The following is a 20653-nucleotide window of genomic DNA, read 5'->3' as shown; positions in this document are numbered from 1 at the left end:
TAGCTGCCAGGGTCCTGGAAAATGCATTCACTTTCAGAATTATCATGCATCAGTATTTACACAATAAAGTGATTTCAGAATTTCTCGGTCATAGGAAATTTTGAAGTATAGAATTTTACTTCAAGCCAGAAATTATAGTTTTAGTCAGCTAAAATGGTAGTCTTTTGCAATTCCCCACTGAAAACTTAGATTGGATTCTTCAACCTGTTCATTTGCCTCTCTGGCTAGCAGAGTCTGGGAGCACTGCTCTTGGGCCACAAGAAATGGCAAATTGCCTCAGAAGGTTCACTAGCACCCTTTTGGTTGACTGATATGTTAACAGACTTCAAAGAGTCTTGCCTGAAAGGATGATGGCCAAGGTTGGCCTCTTTTGCAGGTCTTTATAGAAGCAGCTAAAAGGGATCTTCAATTTTCTGTGTTTGGCAAGGCGAATCCCTCCCCTAATGCCTGGAAAAGCATATCCCCAGGGAAAAGGTTTTATATATAAATAAAATTTAGAGGGACTTATTTAAGGAGGAGAAAAGCATGTGTTTAATAGGATAGAGGGAGATATAGAGTAAGATTTATGTTCATTGGGAAAAAAACACTGAGGTGATATTTACAAGAAATCTGAAAACGGTTTGCATGGTACAGCTCTGGAAGTTGATTTGGTAAGAATTGCCTTACCTCATGTATACACTGGGACTTACTGTATGCTTGGAAAAGGTTTCAGATTAAACTGGGATTTCAGAGCTTCCTGCTGGTTACAGCTGGACAGTGACATCATTGGTAACACTAGCTACATGGAGACCTGTTATCAGAGATAGCAAAACCATTTCAATCTGCTTTGTGGCTACTCTAATGAGATAAACTATTTCAGTTTAACAATTGAAATACTGAAGCTAAAACTGAAATTCCTAAGGCTGTATAGAAACAGGATAGAAACTGCCCTACCATTTTTGATAATACTATCATGACAATATCTTCACCTTTCAGCAATCTAACCATCAATTGGAAAGTCAGCACTACCAATTGTTACTTTAAAATCCTATTTCCGATTGTAAGTCTCAGTTTCTACATGCTGCTCTCTAACAGACTGAGGTTGCTGATTTTTTTTTCAAATCATCATCTCCCTAGCATGTTTGGCACCTGTAAAGGCCAGAATATGATACATTTGATCACCTCAAATATTGCTTTTTTCTGGAATAATCCCATTGATTTCAGATACTACAGGGTGAGCAGCCTCTCATAGAACTTGGTTCTGACAGTGAAGTTTGCATGTGCGGGGGCCACCACAAGGCTAGTGAAATCTTGTGGATTTTTACAGCAGTTGTAAGCAAAATGCTTGGAATTATAACCCCAGATCTAAAGCGCCCCCTCCCCCCTTATCTCCTGCCCTGAACTCCAGGGCAGTTCAGATTGGTGCGCTGATTTGAATTTTGCAGCTGTAATAGCACAAACTGGAACGCTGAAATTGGATGCTTCTGAACTTTGGAGAAGTTGGAATTGGATCTCAGTGGTGGGACTGTGTTCCCTACTATTAATTATTTTCTGTTACCATTACATGTGAGCTTTCTCTTCTCGTCCTGCCATGCCATTTGTTTTGAATTTGTTACATTTCACTTCTGACCATTCTAATCTCCCTGGTTTAACTTCAGCAGCAGGGACTAAGCAAACTTAGAGCCCAAAGAAAATCAAAAGTCTGCCCATGCCTGGATGACCCATTGGGCTATCACAATTAATGTACACCTATTCTGTAGCCAGTGGCACACAAGGGAGTGCCACCACATCTGCCTGTGACTCCTCAGCCCAAATGAGCAGGTAGCGATTTGAGTTAACTGGGAGCAGTTTTCAACACAAGTTCAGAATGAAGCTGACCATCACTTCTCTGCATCTTTAATAATAGCCTGTTCCAAAAGAAAAGCTTCCTGCATTTGAGTCTAACTATCAGCCCCTTTCCTGGCTGGTACAAATGAAAAAGCTAGTTATGCTCCATGAACTGATGATTGACAACACTATGGTCCATCTTTTCCCCTCCCCCTTTCCTCTCCCTGTCCCAAGCCATCGATTTCCTTTAAACAAGACTTCTTTGTGGTTATGTGTATTTTAAACCTGTTAGTATTCTTTTTCAAAGAAAATCATATAATGGATTAATAACTGTTCCTTTAAAATTCATTCTGATCAATGGACTGGATCCAATAAAGGGCTTGGTTGCCAAAGGCACTGCAGAGCCTGGCTTCACAGTGCGCAAGGCACCTGGACTCCATGTACAATGCACTGGGGGAGGAAGTTAGACACCTCAAAGTGGGGTCTTAAATAACAAACACATTGAACAGGTTGCTGTCTAACACCAGCACATTCAGTGGGCAAGTGTCCAGAGCCAATAAGTAAATGTTAACAACAGGGGTCTGATGTAAATCCCTCTATAATCTGGGTTTGAGCTTGCAGGAAGGTACCATCATAAATTTGGGATTGTCTGCTCAGAACCCTGTCCTGAGAGTAGATACCTACAACTGTTTCTTAAAAACCTCTGCAGGACTTACCCCCCTTTTCTTTTAACACGTGGTGGTAGCAATGGTACACTTTTTAAATAATGGCTTCCTGGATAGGGTGACCTTCTCAGAACTTAGAAACCTAGGTTTAATTCCCTCGTTAGAAATTTTAAGGCATCTGTGGAGTTTAGGTACCACTTTTATCAGGGGTTTCAAGATCTCACTGTTGGACTTGGGTACTACAATTCCAGTACTCAAGCATCTATGACCTTTTTTGACTTTGCTCTTCCAGTATCACCAAAGCTCTGACATACTTTTAAATAATTTCTTCCATGTTAATTTCTCTTTCTCTCTCTCTCTTAGCATCGGTGACTGTCGTTTCGGTGAAGGCTGTGGCAGGCATGACAGTACTCTCAGCGAGTGGTAAAATGCAGCTAACTCACCCCATTTTTTATGTCATGCTTGTCATAATGGTTATATCTTGTGTCTTCCAAGTCAAGTAAGTTAGTTCTTAATTACCTACTAACCTTCATACCCATTTATCTGCCAGTTTTGTTAATTACTGATGCTTAATGACTCCTAGTGTGAATGCAACAAATCTCTCATAGATTCCTGCCAGACACACAACTTGCCTTTAGCTGATTGCTTTATTACTCATCATACAAATTTATTCTGTTCTACAACTGATTTATTGCAATGCTACTACATGTATTTTTCAATGCAAGATTTTACAAATACCATTTCAATTTGCCTGGTTTTTTTAATCCAACTTTTAAGTGAAACTTGCTGTTTTCCTGCTTCATTGTTTTTACTTTCCCATATGCCTTGTAGACCCATTTATGGTTTCCAGTTAATTAAGTGGACAAATCTACCTTTCAGCAATGTTACCCCAAATATACAAAATTAATTGCTTTCCCACTGATAACTATTTCTTTATGTATCCTAAGATGGAAGAAAATAAAAGCCTCTTTTCCATTTTTCCCCCTCTGCATATTGTCTTCAGTGAGAAATCTCTACCCAAATACAGGTTAGGATGGTATTCCTAGGCTTCTTTAGAAAATAGGTAAATTTTGGACAGTGTTTGGCAGAACAGGAGGAGACCTCAAGATTTTTGCTGCTGGCCTCCAGCCTGCTAAGTGATTGTTTTATGCTGCCTTTGGAGATTGCTGGTGGTGGCTGCTTGGTAAAATATAATTCACAGCTGCCTGGAGAGTCCATTTTCTTTCTACCAGTCCCTGTGCTGTGGAGGCAGGCTGCTTCAGCACAGTTCCAAGTGCTGGTTTCATTAACAGTTTCCAGTAAAATAGCCAGCTCAGCACTCTAATGGCAGTGCATATCATTGCCATATGAGGATTAGAAAAAGAATAGGCATTATTATGCAGTGTGTCTCAATGACTGACTTGGGAACTCCTCTACAACAATCTATAGTGGTTTACATTCAGCAATCCTCTCCTGTGCACTTAAAAGCAGAACTAAATCTTGGTAAAAGACAAGCTACTGCTTGACCCTCTCCCCTCCTGCCAGACTTTTTTATTTCTACTTGGTCACAACTAAATGTGCCCACTTTCCTTCCTGGCCCCAATCTCCCTCCTATCCTTTGCCTTCTCTCTGAGCCAGCTGTTACTCCTGGTTTTTCATTTTATCTTGATCTCTCTCCAATTCCATTTGTTTTACTGGCTCGTGTTAACTCAGAACAGCTTGTGCAACATCTTTTTGGATTTGGTGCTGAGCATCAGCATCTACATTTGGGTCCCTGAGATTGAGATTGTTGCAAATGGGAGAAAATAATGAGGTGTTTTGAATGACTTCAAAATCCTGACTATCCTGTGGATATGCAGGATTTCTTTATTTTTAAAGCACCATGGAGACTGTTCAACAGTTGCTAAAATAACCAGGCAATTATTTTAATGGCTAAAACAGATCAGAGTTTGGACTTTAACTGTTCACATATATCGTACCAATGAAACATTTAAGCATAGTTATTTTTATAGTTTTCTAAAGCACTCTGCAGCCTCCTGATTTTTTCTCTTTTTGCTTTAAATGCATTGTTGGGAAAGGACAGCATGTGATGGTGTGGTGACACTGAATTAACAAAGATACAGGCCAGTCTTTGGAGCTATGATCCATAATTTTCTGTCTAGATATTGATATGGCAGGTTGCAACAGATGTCCATTCCCTTTAAACATGAGCAGTTGCTTTGCTTTTACAATGGATTTGCGTAGATCATGAAGGTGGATGCATGAACCCATATTTTAGTCTTGGTCCTATGGGTCCCTGTACAGTGCATAATCATATTGTACTCCAGCACACTCTAACAAAAGCTAGAGGTGAATTTTTAAGGTTTGCTTCTCAGAGATGCAATGCAGAACTCATTGTCCAAAGAAGGAGCAAGTTACACTCTTTTATGCTTTCCCACCTTGGAGTTAGTCCAGGCTTTGGTCCCCATAGAAGCTGAGGGGTATACTAGAAGTAAAGATATGTTTGCAAACCAGCTTTTTAATCTAGCTAGCTTGAATAACACCAGCAGTAAAAACAGGACAATGCAAACTTCAGGAAAACCTGAACAGGTCCATCTGGGAGCCTAGGTACATGCTATGCAAAAGTCTATGATATCACATCTTTCCAGCTATTACTTTCTGTGCTAGGAAGACTACAACTACCCCAGGTTTGCTGTCCCTGGTGCCACCTTATCTTTGCCTTCAGCATCCCTACACTAAGTTACAGCACCTCGCTAGCAGCAGTGCTTTCCAGAACCTGCACAGTACTGTGGTTTATGACTGCTCCCCCCTCCCCCAAAGTGCTTCTTCCACGCTGGCATTGGTGGTTGGCTGGGGGCCTCTTGACAACAGCCTGGGGCTGTTTATTTTATTCCTTGTGCTAGAGATCTGGGACTTGGAGTGGAGTACCTTCATGCTCTATTACTCAGCTGGATCACAGCTAGAAACTTGCCCATTGGGTACAGAGGAGTAAAGCTAATGCTAAACTTAAATAACATAAGGAAGGAGGATTTAGATGTATTTGTTGTCAATAACATGCTGGAAGATTTGAGTGAGTTCCTTTTCTTTCTTCTGGAATTGGTTTTTGGGTTTGTTTTTCTTTATCTTTTAATCACGCTACCAACTACTTTCCAGCTGTGTTTGCACATGCTTCTCATCCCGCATGCCAATGAAGGAAGTGAGCTCTGGATGGCTCTGCGCAGGTGCAGAAGGCATACATGAGAACTGTTCTGAGTTTTCTCCAAGAAGCTGTGCATCTCGGAGAAATGGGATTTGCTCGCTACCAAAGTGTCTCACAAATGAGACCGATATGAATTTGCCAGAGGTGACTGAACAGAGGAGTGGCTTCCAGACACACTAACCCTAGAGTCCACTGGATTGCACTGTCAGTTATACATTGTGCAGTATGGGATAGCAAGAGGAGGACTCCTTATACTGGCTTACTCATAAGTGAGGTGTGTCCGTAGCAACACTAAATCAAATTAATTCCCACCAAAACAGAATAGTGGCAGTTGCAGACTGTCTTAATTAAATACATTTAGGTCCAGAGATTTTTTCATGGGGGATGTGCATATGAATGCATGCCAGCTTCTGCCCAGATGAGAAGAGTTGGACCAGTACAGCTTCTGTTGAAGACAAGCTCTTTGCCATCAACACTATAGCCAGGAACAGACATTACACACAAACCAATATAAGTGATCAGAAACTGGTTTAAATCTGTAACAGAACAGAAATTCAGTGCACATAGACCAGTTTCAAAATGACTCTCAATCATATTAGGGGTGGGCAGAGATGGGAGAAATGTTCCCGCACTTCAGTTTAAGATAAAATTGGATGGATGTAGTATCATACTTAACTGATTTTAGTTAAACTGGTCTATTGAACTTCTGTCCGAGATCGCCTCCCGACACAAGCTAAGTCTCAGTCCCCCTGCATCCCAGGATGCATTCAACCCCAGCTAGCCCCCTCTCCCCACCACAGATTTGGTGGGCTAGCATCTGCCCCAGCTTGTCTGCTCCAGCCGAGCTAGGCAACCCTACCCCCAGCTGTCACAAAGATGAGGCAGCCTTGCCAGTCCCACCAGCCGTGGCACAGGAGTAGTTTGGGGGGAAATGGACTCCTGCCCTGGCCCCAGCTTCCCCCAGCAGGTAGGGGGGAAGCTGTCAAGGCAGGGGCTTTCTCCTCCACAGGGGGCTCTGCTGGGCTGCAAACACCTCAGCCTGTCCCCTCGACAGCCAGCCATATGTCAGCCATGGAGGGGTGAATTAGGGAGGATGGACCCCCACTTTGGCCCCCTCAGCCAGGCTCTGAACAGTGGTGGAGACATGGGGCAAGCCCCCTGGGGGAGGGGCTTTTTCCCCTGCGGCACAGCTCTGCCAGGCTACAAATGCCCCAGTCCTGCCCCCTGTCAGCCACGGGGGAGGGAAGGAGGTGAATGTGGGGAGAAATTGACCCCTGCTTTGGCCCCAGCTCCCACCAGCTGGGATCTGCACAGCTCCCTGAGGCAGGGGCTCCCCCCCAAGGTGTGTGATTCGGCAGCTCCAGCCCCACCCTCTTACTGCCCCCCTGCCTCTCAACCACATTGGGGGTGGGCAGAGATGGGAGAAATGTTCCCGCACTTCAGCCTCACCACCCCAGCGGGCAGGAGAGGTGGGGAAGCCCTCTGAGGCTCCTCTGGGCTGCAAATGCCCTGGCTCTGCCCTCTCACTAGCCTCCTACTTATCAGTTTTGGAGGTTTTTCTGCCCCTCACCACTGTGCAGATCCTAGTTGGGGCGCCAGTGCGGGGGCCCTTCCCCCTTGTCTGCCTTCTCTTGGCTGACAGTTGGGGGGCTGCCAAGGGAGTGGGGGCTAGGGCATCCACAGCCCGGCAAAACTGGGAAGCATGCACAAGCACCCCGCTTCACCAATGCAGGCATCTGCCTGATTTGAGCTACTGATGTGTGAATGTGTGTTCTGTCCATTAATGGTCTGATCTATGCAACCTGCATAGATTAAATCAGTTCTGCCTCGGGCTTTTTGGCTGTCTGCACTTAACCTGAGCAGTGGGAACTTTCAAATCTCCTGTGTGTTTCGTCACCTATTTAAATATATACAGGGGGTAAAGGCCTGATCCAAAGATGACAGAAGTCAATGGAAAGATGCCCAGTCTCTTTAAATGGGCTTTGGATCAAGGTTTTAAAAGGTGAAGGAGGAGCCTGTTGCTGGTGACAATGGCTTAAACATAATCCTCCTTATACTGATCAGCATTGTGTCCTATCGTCCAGATCCTATCCCTCTTATTAGGTGCCTAAGTGTGATCTTATTTCCCTTTGCTCAAGTTCCTGAGAAAAGCATTAATACACCTACTTCTTGTAACATGCTGTCATCTTAACCTTAAGACAAGGCCACAAAAAGCAGTGAGCTGGGTGAGAATCCTTTCACCTTTGAATTAATGTTTTTTCAGGAGCTTCAATAGGATCATGGTTTGCTATCTAAGGCCACTTAGACACCTCATTAGGCAGAGCAGGATCTTGTTCTATGTACCCTTTTGCTAGGTGTACCTCTACTAACAGGCAGGAATAACTCCCATTTATTTTAAACTAGGTTGCTTTTAATCATCTTTTATTTTGTAGTATTTATCTGCACTGTGCAGAGGCACCACCAGAAATAGATGTGTTGCAGACATCTTTTTATATTGGGTCATTACATGTACTGATGTGAAAGTATCACACCTGCTGCTAAGCTCAGTGCTAATACGCAGTAAACAGCATAGTTAGATGTAATAACTGTCATCTTCTAGGTTCTTGAATCAAGCAATGCAGCTCTACAATGCAACAGTAGTTGTGCCGATTAACTTTGTGTTCTTCACCACCAGTGCCATCATTGCAGGTTGGTTTTGACGTTCCATCCCAGAGAAATCATGTTTTAAATAGAATATCTGCACATTCTTATTTTGCTTGGGGGATTACAACCAAATATGATCACTTTTGTTTTCCTAGGAGACCTTTTCAATAACAGGTGTGGAAACTGTGGAAAATGGTCAGTTCAAAACTTTGAAACAAAATAGAAGTTGTCAAATTCTAGCTTTTCTAGTATTGATGTGCATTTTACTGTGTCCTGCCTTAGGAAAGATACCTACATTAGTATTAGCCTCAGTGTGATGTACAGTAAATGCATTTGCCATGTGTGCTCCCTATCCTAACTGGTAAAGTCATTTTAACAGCATGGCAAGCTACTCAAATGACAACCAGCTGTGTTTTCTAGTGGTGAGTGTATATTCAATTTCAGAAGGCTGAATTCTAGGTTAAGTGAAGGAAATAAAAGACTCCAAAGACTTTTTAAGTATTTAACATTTTATCCTGGGTGAGACCTTTGAACTTGATGACATTAAAAAGAGACTTGAACAATTGTGGAAATCTTGTGCATCACAAACACATGAGCAGCAAAGATGATTTAGAGGCTGAATCAGCAACAAGCTGTTGTTAGAACATTTATGATTCATTTTACTGTGCACAGGGGGCTATCCTGTCATTAATCTGCAGGAGAGCCCCATACAGTACAGCCATTAATGCGAAGGGGAATTCCACACAGAGATTGCCTCAGCATCTGTGTTAAAATAGCCCTTTACCTTGTAACCAAGAGACTTTGGCTGAAAGATGTTGTAGTGGTGTAACCATATGGAAAATCTGGCCTTGCCCTGCATTCAAAGGTCAGCTCCTTATTCAGGACTGTCCTCAGAACTGTATACATACAAATTTGGACTGGTTTACTTTAAACCAGTGTAAACTTCAATAAACCCCTGTGTGGTTTAAGAGGCACTTATTTCAGGTTGTCTTAAACCAGTGCCTAAGGGTGCCTATACATGTGCTCTGATGCATTCTGACTAGAGTGCATTGGAGCAGACTCAATATATCAAGTCAGCTCCATGTTCGATTAAAATGCTCTAGCATTGCCACTGGGCCATGTGTATAAGCCCCTGTGGGTTGAAAAATAACTGCTGGGCCGCTTTAACTAAAGCTTGTTAGATGATCTTTAGTTAAAGCATCTCACGGCCATTTTTAAATGCATGGGAGCTAAATACACATAATGCTGCAATGTTTTAATTAGAGTGGCTCTCTAGGAACCGTTCTAATTAAAATATTCCCCCCAAACCCTAGCATGTGTATAGGTACCCTAAGTGACTAAACTAAACCCCAAAGCCTGATTTAAGCTGATGTAGGTATGTGGACATAGTCCTTTGCCTGGGTTAAGCCAAATCTATTTAAAGTAATACTGTTAGTTGAATGGGTGCATCTCTGCTTGTGGAGAACCTCTCTGAGTGTGACCTGAATGAAAACTTTGTTAAGCCTGTAAGATTTGACTGTGCAGAATACAGACAGGATACATTAAAAACAATGCTTATATATTACAAGGGTTTTTTAGATGCTGGTGAACCAAGATGTTGCAATGCAGAGCAACTGGCAAAACAAGCAAATGATCCAAACCAGATGGGTTAAAATATTGTCAATTTCTGTACAATAATTGGGCATCTAAAAATGCCTAGCTATTGAACATAGACATATAATGTGAACCCACCCAAGCATTTGTATTAATACCATATTTGGGATTTTTTTCCGACTTGAGTGTAACGCCACTTCTAATCCTTTCAGCTGTAATTCATATCACTTGGAATTTGCTCAAAATCAGCAGTTCTTATTTCTGTCACATTCTAGGGGCCATATTTTATCAGGAATTCCAAGGTGCTGCTTTGCTGAATGTGTTCATGTTTCTGTTTGGGTAAGTGGCCTTGACTGAAAATATGTAACAAAGTTTGTATTAAAACCACATTAACGTCACAGAATCAATATTCCTTTTCTCGGAAGGAAGGAACTGCTTCTATTGCTAAGTATTATGGAACAGTCATCACAGTAGTGTGAAAAATATTAAAGCCAAGGCTAATAATATTTGTATTTTGCTTTGGAGGCCTCCTTTTAAGTCCAAACGTCGAACGCAATTCATACTAGCCACTTCTGAGCCACTAATTCTTCTGACAGAAGAAACACGAGCAGCACAGCATGTGTTCCCTTTGTAAATGAGGGAAATTACAGATTTTTTTCCACCTGCTTTATGTGTAAGACCACTTGTCCAGGAAGCGGGAGATATGGATCTATGGCTATCTTCAGTCGGACTCTAGCCCATATCTACCTTCCAGGAGAATGTTTAAGATTAGGCTTAGACTTTGGCTGACTGAATACACCCTCCATGCCTCATTTTGAACTTTGGTCATTATGCAGTATATGCAAAATTCATGGATATAACAAAATCCAGACTTACCTTCCTTAGTTTGACCCCAGGGTTTCAGGCCCTTTCCCCATTATCCTGCTAAGTATCCATAGGGCTCTAGCTGGCTCTTGCTCATGTGAAACTCCTCTTCTTCTAGAAGTTCTTGGTCTTACAGTTTAGTGGAGGAAGACCCTAAAAACTTTTGGGGTCCCCTGGATTTGAAAAGGTAGGTCTGCCATCCGCATAGGAACAAAATGCCTGCTGCTGCTAGCTGCTCTAAAATCACTCATCACAAGATAAATTGCTAAATTAAAAAACCAAAATAGGTGTATTGTACAAGTCAGAAAAGAGTTGTTAGGTTTGGAGATGGGAATACAGAAATAAAACAGAACCTCCTTACTGCTACAGCTTCCAGGTATTCTCTGTGCTTCAAACAGCTAACAGCCCACTTACCTCTGGGGTGATCCTATAGTCTCCTTGACTGGGTCCCCTGCTTCAACCTAAGATTCAGGTGCCTCCAAGGGACCCCACCCAATCCACAGTTGCCTATCCATTCATCTCTTGTCCAATCAGTACCTAGGAACATTTTCTGTATTTCACAGATGGTCTCCTCCAAGAGTTTCCCAAACACCTGATATGTGTGCTAATAGTCCCCATTGCTACACAGGAGCTGGGCCATAAACAAAGTATAATTTGTTGTTAGGTTTTCCTGGTTTACTGAAATACATATTTTATGTAGGGTACCATATTTCATACAAACACATCTATGATAAAATGACTCTACCTTATTCTTAGCTGCAGATAGAGACCAAACACGACAGTCGTTAGCTCAACCTGCAGGGATATCTATGCATGTAGATCCAGTCTCCCCCAAAATGACCTGCTGCAGATTTGGGTACACCATGACAATGGGAGCAGAGAGAGAGAGAACACAAGAGGGAACATGACTTCATAAATGTAAAGGTGTTAGGATGCTCACTTGGAGGGGGAGTTCTGGATTCCAGTCCCTGATCTCAGAAGTTTTTCATTGCCTTTTATCCAAGGATTGTTTAATATAGTATGCCCTGGGAGTAGGCACCAGAACCCTGGGTTGTCCCCTTCCAGTGGCCTTAACCATTAGCATATGCAGTCATGCTCCATCATGTTTGTTCTGCTTCTGACCTCACAAATCTTGCATTCCTTGTTACACGGTGGCCAGGAGAGGTGGAGAGTATCCACATCTCAGCCTTGCTTCTAGTCTGATGGTTGAGGCAAATTTTCCTAGAAGGTAACAGATGTAGACTTGACCCCCCTCATATGAGGCAAGGCTGGGCATCACCACCACCACCACCACCTTCTCTGCGTATGGCCGCATTATTTATTTATTCAATTTATATGCTAACCTTAAGTCTCAAGGCAGCTACAATTAGATGACAGGATAACTTCTAAAACGAGAACAAAAAAAAGAGAAATAGAAGATACATAAAATAGAGATCCTCTAAACAATATCTCAGCCTAGCTTTGTTTGTTAAACGCCTACCTAAATAGGCAGGTCTTACATTGCTTCTGAAAGATGTTCAGGCTTGGGCTCTGGCAGACCTCAAGAGGAAGGAAGTTAATTAGATAAAAGACAGAGCTCTGCTCAGTTGTTTCAAAAAACCACTGGGGACATGTACTCTCAAGAGTGGCTTCCGTGTTCTAAATCGGAGTGGACAGCAGTACCTGCCTTGCAGCCCCAGTTCAGGGGTAGGAGTTATACTTAGGGACCTACTTAGTTTATGATTTTGTGGAAACGATGAACTTGGGCATTGCCCATGAAATAAAAAAAAACCCAACTTACTAAATCTAAAATGTTGGCTCCCCATTGGGAGACAGCAGTCCCCATGGCCACTGTGGCCCAGCCTTGCAGTGTGCTGGGGGTGGGTGGAGCCACTAGCCTGAAGGAGATCAGCCAAGATGGCACGATCCCCTTCCCCCCACCACTGATTGACTGAGAGGGCTGCCTGTCATATGGTCCTGTACTTCTTGGTCAATTGGCAGTGAAGGGTGGGGCCACATGATGGACAGCCGTCTCATATAATCAGCTGTGGTGAGGGGTGGGGGCTGCATGGCAGACAACCCTCTTAGCCAATCAGTAGTGAGGGGCAGTTTCACTGTGAAAAGGCCACAAAATTGGCCCTGCATGTCACTAGTGGCCCACAAAAATCCCTTTCACTCACTACAATTTAGTTAGATCCCAAGCTACAACATGCTTTATTTAATATTTGATAGGGCACTGTGAAGCTTTGGTCCCTGATTCAATTTGGCAGAGATTCAGCCAAATTTGGTGGCCAAGTCTCCAAATCCATATTGAATCAGAGGATGCTTTAATCTCTCCAAATCGAATCGGAACCCTCCAAATGGATTTGGAGAGATTCGGAAAGATTTGGAGAATCAGACATAGACACAGCTTTCAGTGTTCTTTCTACATGCCTCTAGGTAGCAGGGGCTCATGAATGCTGTGATGCTGGGGCACATGGAGTACCATACAGAAGTATGGGGGGCTCCCTAGCATGCTCAGCAGCAGACACAAAATTGGACCAGAAACACTTCCCTGGGTCTGGGGAAGTACCTGGGGTCCCCCTGAGGCTGATTGCCAAGCCAGGGGAGCACAAGGAAGTGTGGGGGAGGCCCCCAGCACACTCCCTGGTGGACCTGGAAATGGACCAGTAGTACTTCGGCTCCACTTCCAGGTTCACCGCCAAGCACATGGAGGACCCCCCCACACTCCTGTGGGATGCTCCATGTACCTCACCATCTCACCATTCACAAGCCATGAACGATGAACATACCTCAAAGTATGTAGAAAAAATATTTAAAGCTGTGTCTGTCTGAATCACTCATTCTCTGACTCAGCATCGAATCTTCAGATTTGGATTCAGTCAAATCAAATCAGGGACTGTGATCTAAATCAACTAATTGAATTGCTGCCTGACTGGGGCCAAATCCAAATCTGAATCAAGTAGGGCCCGCTTTGTACACCCCTAGTATTTGATATTGTCTACCACTAGGTGGTTCTCCATTGAGCATACAAGTCTGTTTATGTGTCCATCTTTCCCCACCCATTATATAGAACAGTGTTTCCCAGCTTTATGGCCCAGTGTGCTGGATGAGTGGTTTGGGGGTTGGTCTGTAGGCTGGAAACCCTACAGAGTTGGTGCAGGGGTTAGTCTGTGCATGCAGCCCAGCCAGTTGGCCTCACCCTGCATATCTGGGTCCAGCTGCATGCTAGCACAATCCCCAGGGGTCCAGAAATTTGGCAGCAAGGGGATGGCAATTAGCACTGCCACTGCTTCCCCATTGCCAAATTTCTGGGCCTTTTCTGAAGCCCTGTTGGCCAGATAACATGGCTCTATAGGCTGGATCTGCTGTGCAGGCTGGGACTGAGCATGCCTGGTATTGAGAAGCCTGGGTGCTTATTTGTGAGGTCTGGATTCCATTCTGGGGACTAGATGCTGGAGCAGCTAACTCGCAGGTGCCTCACTACTTTAGAGAATAGGTGAAGCTAAAAACAGTAATACTCAAAAAAGGGCAGCCTAAGTGTTGTACAACCAGGTATGAAAAGAGTAATTAGAAATCCCTGACTGGTTGTTAGTACCTAGGGGTTCAGGTGATATATGAGAAATCTTTGGGAATCTTTCACACAAGCTGAACAGCAAATCCTTAATCAGCTCTTAGCCCAAGCCAATGGGACCAACAATTGCATGTGACTGTTTCCTCTGCCGCTAGGACTGAGGAGACACAGTGCACTACTAATTGGTTTCTGTGACTGACAGTGTTTGTAGTGCAAGAGACTGAATCTGCTCTTCACCATTTTCCATCCATGCCTGTGACACGCATGAGGTAGTGATGCTGTATACAGGGTCAGCTTGTTAATGCATATGACTTCCAGGTCACTGCTGGCCAATAGCCCAGCTTTAAGATAGAATATCAAATGAGAGACAAAAGGTTCTAGTCTAGAGTTTTTGATTGTTCTATAACGTTAGTTAACAATGCTACTATAGACACTATGTGAACATGTATGTTCCTTGTTATGGTTTAATTTAGATCTCAGTTCACAAACCAGCAAAAATTAATGGATGACTGAGGTATCTCTAAGAACATAATTCGGTATGTGGAACCTTTGTTACTGCTCTTGATGTCCCAGAAAAAGTGTAGGCTGACAGCAAACACAAGAGCAGCTGCAGGACTCCTGATCCAAAATAACTGCAATAATGAGTCTGTTTACTTTTAAACTAAGCAGCTCAGACTTCGAATCCATTGACAGAGAAGCATGGAACCCCATGAGAATATCTTTATGTCAAAAACAGCAAACTGCTTCTTAATCACATCATTATAACATTTCTGCAGGTGTCTTCTGTCATTTCTTGGTGTTTTCATAATCACAAGAAATCGAGAAGCAGAGCACTTACGAATTCCTTATATTGACTGTGGACACATTCCTGGTAAGTAGGTTTTAAGAGTTTTGAAAGAAGGAAAAATGAACAAAAAAAGTTCAAAAGAAAAAGTGGAGGGAGGGCTATTTGTTTTATTATGGCTGTTCCTTAATTTTTTTCCCCCTCTCCCCTCAGGAAAAAAAAAGATGGGCAAAATACAACCAGATTCAAACAGTTTATCCTACGGCACTTTGTCTAATGAAGGCGACATGGTGAAAACTCAAAGCTGAGAGAAGAAAGCACTTTTACATTCCAGTTCACAAAATGAACTCTGTTTATTGAAATCATATTCATGACCACTGCTTTACTGCAAATATTCTGTGCGTGTCAAGGAACTGTATGTTGACAATTCTTAGCATTTTTTAAGCTTCCTTAACTTATCCCAGGGCTAGCACAGATGAGCAAGGAGGGCTTTTATGCTTAAAGAAAAGCTAGTAATCATTCAAAGGAGTTAGATATTTTCCTCATATAATACTACTTACCAGTGCTTTGAGACCAGAATTGTACAAAGTTGTTGCCTAAAGGTGCAGGTAGGTGCTTAGAATTATGTTTTTTAAACAGTATTTGCCTCTCTGCATCTTTACACACTTAATGCTTTTAAAACCTGGAATCTTCTGTTCAGTTACCACCATCTAATGTATTTATATATTTAGAGGTATTTAGGTATTAAACCTAGAGGGAAGTCCTATTTGCTTTATTTAACTATTTTCAAAGGAATTGTTCATGTGGAGAAGGTGAGTGGTAGTTGTTCCGAAAGACAAACATATGCGTGGTATCTAATCTACACTGAGATATGAAGAAAGCATAGGCATAAATTCCTCTGAAGCAGCTCTCTGGTAGGGAAGTTTATTTTTGTCCTATTGGACTGGAGCAGCAAGCAGGTATTTCAGGATAGTTCACTCTGATATTTGTCCCCTGTCTTCCTTAAGCAAAATGAAAAGCCAGCTTTTGGGGTCAGGTTTTTGAAGAGTGTGTTTTTTGAGAGGGGAAACCAAATTCCCTCTGCTGTTCTTTGTTTAAAAGACTCACCTGAGAAAGAAATGTATTCAATATGCCAGACCCAATCCTGCAATATTGAAGTCAGTGGAAATGCTGAGGCTTTAAAGATCACAGGATCAGACCAGCAGAGGGAAAGTCACTATGATAACATATATTTTTCTTTATGAAAAAATGGCTTCCTTGCATTCTCCCAGTCAGTACTGGGAGGCATCTATTCCATGCTAATTTGGAGTGGGGGGTGGAGCCAGAAAGTCCTAATTTAATTTCAGCCATTGATTCATGGTGACAAAGTTACATGTAAGCATTAATCTGTGTGCTTCCAGTTCTGTTTTTATATGGTAATATGAATCTACCTCACAGGTATGCTGTGGGAATTACATAAATACTCTGGGGAAAAGGTAAATCACTTTAAATGTTCAGTGTTGTTTCTTGAACCTTGTACAAAATACATCACAGAATACTTCTACTCCTGTTAGTTGTGAATTACTTTTTAATAATGGGCATATGTCGTGAATGTGTATATATCTCCTTCGGTGGCTCTGAGATTATTTCTTTTCATTTTTTAAACAGTTTTTTGTAGTCAGATTTTTTTAAATGTTATTTTAGAAGGAATCTAGCCAAAGAGAAATAGGTTGAACACTTTGAAGTACCTAAATATTTGTGCATTTGCTACACACTGATCTTCCTACATCCAAATCCAGGGTTCTCTGAGAAGATTTTGGTCTTTTGTTTGGTTTTTTTTAGTTTTATGATTTAAGCTTTACCAATTGGGATAGAACCACACAGTGAGAGTCAGTGTCACTGCCTTCTTCTATCATTGGTTGTGCTCATTGCTTATCTGTATCTCTGGGGGCTTTTTTTTCTCCATGAGTCTTCCAACAATTAAGAGAAGCAACCAGTTTACATTCCTAAAGTTAAAAAAAAAGGATATATATATTTTTTGTGCACTCCAACAAAGTGAAAATGTAAGACCCATTTTGACTGCCAAGTGAAAATGTATGCATTAAGAAGGGAAATAGGATCCGTCTAGGTTTTTGTTGCTATTATTTCTGAGAGATGTTAGGGTTTGTTTGTTTTTTCTAATATTGGCTGCAGAAAACTTGTTTCCATGATTTGGGAGGTGTTAGGCAGAAAATAATGGGTCATCAGTGACTGGATTCATTGTTAACAATTGGAAATTGAAAGCAATGGCCAAATCCATTATTGATTTTCAAACTTCTGTAACTCCACTTGTGTAATACTGCATCTTCTTCTGAGAGTTTGAACAAAAATAAAAATGTGGTCTAGAGATGAATTAAAAATAAAACAAACCCCCTGTCTGGGTAAATTTGTGTGTAGTTGATTTATTGAGTAAAAATTCTAGAAGTCACAAACATGATTTAGAAACCTAGGCACATTCCAATTAATCTATATCAGGACACATGTTACATTGTTGTAAGCTGTAGCAGTGAAGATTCATTATTATGGTGAAAAGAAAGGTGACTTGTCAGTTTCATTTTGTTTAGGATCAGCTTCTAGTCGCTTTCCTTTCAGATTGTACCGTGCTTAGACTGAAATACCATAAAGGAATGTTTATGAAAACATACATCTTTTCACTGTAAAGGAAGAAAGAGAAACAGTTCCACTTGTATGATATGTTGTAAGACCTTATGTTTTGTCCTAAGATCATAATTTTGGGCCAAAGGCGACTTGTGAAATCTTTATGTGCAATAGAATCTTTTTAGAGCCTGAATAGGTCCTGGATGAAACTTAACAAAGTAAAAAATAAATAAACCTGTAACCCAGGCTTAACCCCTCTAAATGGCATCCATGGGTTCCAGGGTGTTAGTCCAACAAACCAGAACCAGGAAGATGAATTCAGCATGTGTTACCCTGATCATAAATACTGTTGTTAACGCCAAAACATTGACCGTGGAACTGGAAACAGTTACTAATGAAGCAGGAGATCTGGCTTTTTGTTCCTTTTAAACCTGAGGAGGTTCAAGTCCATATCTCTTATCTCTTACCTCACAGGAGACTGCCCAATCACCAAACTATAGACAAAGTAAGCTGGAGACACTGTCCTTTTGAAATTGTGCAGAAAGGAGTGCAAGGTCCAGGAAGCCACAGAGAGGGAGCACAAGAGGGAGAATGACTTTGTAGAGTATGGCTGGGGTACTTGCCAAGGAGGACAGTGTCCTAGGTGCTAGTCTGTGCTCTCAGGACTGTTCATGCATTTTACCTTAAACAGCCATTGGATAAAACCAAAAATAAGGCTGGAGGCAAAGACAGAAACCCGTCCTTCTTTCTGCTGCTGTGTTTTACAAGAAGAGAGTGAGCTCTGATCAGTTCTTTCAAAAAACAGTTTTAAGTATCTGACTTCAGGAAAGGATTATGGGCTTGAAAACATGTTTCTAAGGTGTCTAATTCTCCCCATGCACTGTTGGAAACATAAGCACCTAAAAGGTAGTCAGCTAATTTGTGGTAGCTAATTTGTACTTGGACCTAGCTGTAGGTGCTTAACTTGGGGTTGTGGATTCTTCTATAGGCCTAAAATTTAGGCCTTGAAGTACTCAGCCAAGCAATGCATAATTTCTTTTATGGATCTAGCTACTGGTTTTCAAAGTCAGAACTGCATTTGCATTGTATTTGAATCTGCAGTCCAGTTTATTCACCAGTCAATGCTGTCAAAATATTTGTCAGTTCACTAAGACTCAGGGTCTAGAATTCAGGCATCATGATAGATGGAGCTCTTGCCTGGCTTTTAAGCGGAGAGACAGTCACAGAGGCCATCTAAAGTCTCTGCGGAGATGGATTGGACATAAGGTCAAAGAAAATTGCTGATCACTCTGAAATGAAAGCTACTGAGAAAATGATTAAACAATTGGCTTTAGTACCAAATATTTTACGTGAAGTTAAAGTATTATTGTAGCACAGACTGTTAATGCTTCAAGCCTGCAAAGTGGCCGGCAGCCATTAATGATGAAACCAAGTTTTGTATCTTGCTGGGTAACATTAGTAAAAATGGAAATGATTGATTTAAACCTCCAGCATATGCACACACTTGCCAGCTCTCCAGTTAGAGATTTCCACTCCTGAAATAGGCATTGCCTCCCCAAGGTGAATTTCTTGGAGCATGCCCCCAGTGTGCTTGCCAGGATCATTAACTTGTCAGAGGAGCAGCATTGTCATTTGTCCGTTGTTTGATATTTGATGGGCCTAGGTCCAGACAAGGATCAACAAAGGAACAGACCTTGTCTCTCCCCTTAAAAACGATTTTGATTTCCAATAGTATGTTTAACAAACCCAGAAATATGCCTTACCCTCTTCAACATGGAGCACCAAGAATGAGAGAGAAGACAAGTGACACACAGGTTGCTAATAAGCAGTTCTACATAGTTCTGTGCTAACGCTTGCTGCTCATAATGCATCACATGGTATTAAAATATATCGAACCACAACATACTTCAGCCTCTAGTTAGTGTTCCAGCAACAGGTGCTGATGTTTTATAGGGGAAATATAACAACATGGATAAAGAGGATGGTTTTAATAGACATACCAAACATCAGAGCCACCGTCTTAATGTGGTTTTCATCAGAGAATGCTTCATAGCGGACAATCCCTGCAAATGTGACTGCCTGATGAATATATGTGTGAGTGTATTTTAACATTTGATGTAGTAACAGGTGTCTTGGGCAGAAGCAATCATGAATTTAGTAGTTCTCAATCTTTTTGATTCCATGCTCCGTCCTGTCCTTAACAATGGCCAAGGGACCCACGTGAGGGATCCATATGACCTTCAGTATCAGGAAAACTCCAGCCAGAACTGGACACAATATAGTGTTACTTCCTTAGTGCATTGCCATAAGCCTACAAGGCAAAACTATGCAGTCACCTGAGCTACCTCCACTCATGCTACTCTCACACTGGAAGCAGGATAGTTATGTTAGCATGGTGCTGCATGCATGCAATTATCTCTGCCTCTAACTGCTTGAGATCATCTAGTGTGACCTCCAGAATCTCACAGGCCATAAAACTACTGCTAGTTACTCCCCCATAGAGCTTAATCACACTTTTGTCCTTTTTATGATAAAGAGCTCCGTCTGTTTAGCTTGAGTTTCTTAGTGTAAGGTTCTTGTGGTTCTACTCTATACCTCTCCAGTTTTTCAGGTTGGAGTATTGTTGTAGCCCTGATGGTCAAGGAAATATGCAAGAAGCTAAAAAATCCCCATGTTTATCCACTTCTTCAGCATCCTGGCTAGCAGAAATGAAGACAGTAACCTAGTATTGGTTGTACAGTCCTATATACTGAAGTAGGAGTCTCTTTCCTGCTATTCTGCAGCTAGAAAAATTATAGAAACTAGTAGTAGATATTGTCACTGCCTGATGAAAAAAAAAAACACATCCAAAAAACAACTAAGGAACCTAATATAAGACCTAGGTGGTATTTCAGTGCCTAAAGCCAAAACTGCAGTGCTTAAACCCCCACTTAGCTGTATATGGAGATGTC

General features: G+C 41.9%; 1 protein-coding gene across 1 annotated transcript in view; it reads left to right on the top strand.

The window, feature by feature from the left end:
* Window positions 1–17478, top strand: part of NIPAL2 (NIPA like domain containing 2) — a 70737-nt gene extending 53259 nt beyond the window's left edge. The window contains exons 7-11 of the mRNA XM_090037359.1: window positions 2835–2970; window positions 8249–8337; window positions 10161–10224; window positions 15079–15173; window positions 15300–17478. Coding sequence (XP_089893485.1) covers window positions 2835–2970; window positions 8249–8337; window positions 10161–10224; window positions 15079–15173; window positions 15300–15394 — 479 coding nt within the window. The 3' untranslated portion in view covers window positions 15395–17478. The remainder of the gene's footprint in view (window positions 1–2834; window positions 2971–8248; window positions 8338–10160; window positions 10225–15078; window positions 15174–15299) is intronic.
* Window positions 17479–20653: the final 3175 nt, after the last annotated feature.

Source organism: Crocodylus siamensis, chromosome 3 (assembly GCF_052110815.1).
Source record: "Crocodylus siamensis isolate JL-2025a chromosome 3, ASM5211081v1, whole genome shotgun sequence".
Taxonomy (NCBI): domain Eukaryota; kingdom Metazoa; phylum Chordata; order Crocodylia; family Crocodylidae; genus Crocodylus; species Crocodylus siamensis.
Note: the sequence above shows the minus strand (reverse complement) of the source record. Positions and strands in the feature narration are given on the sequence as shown.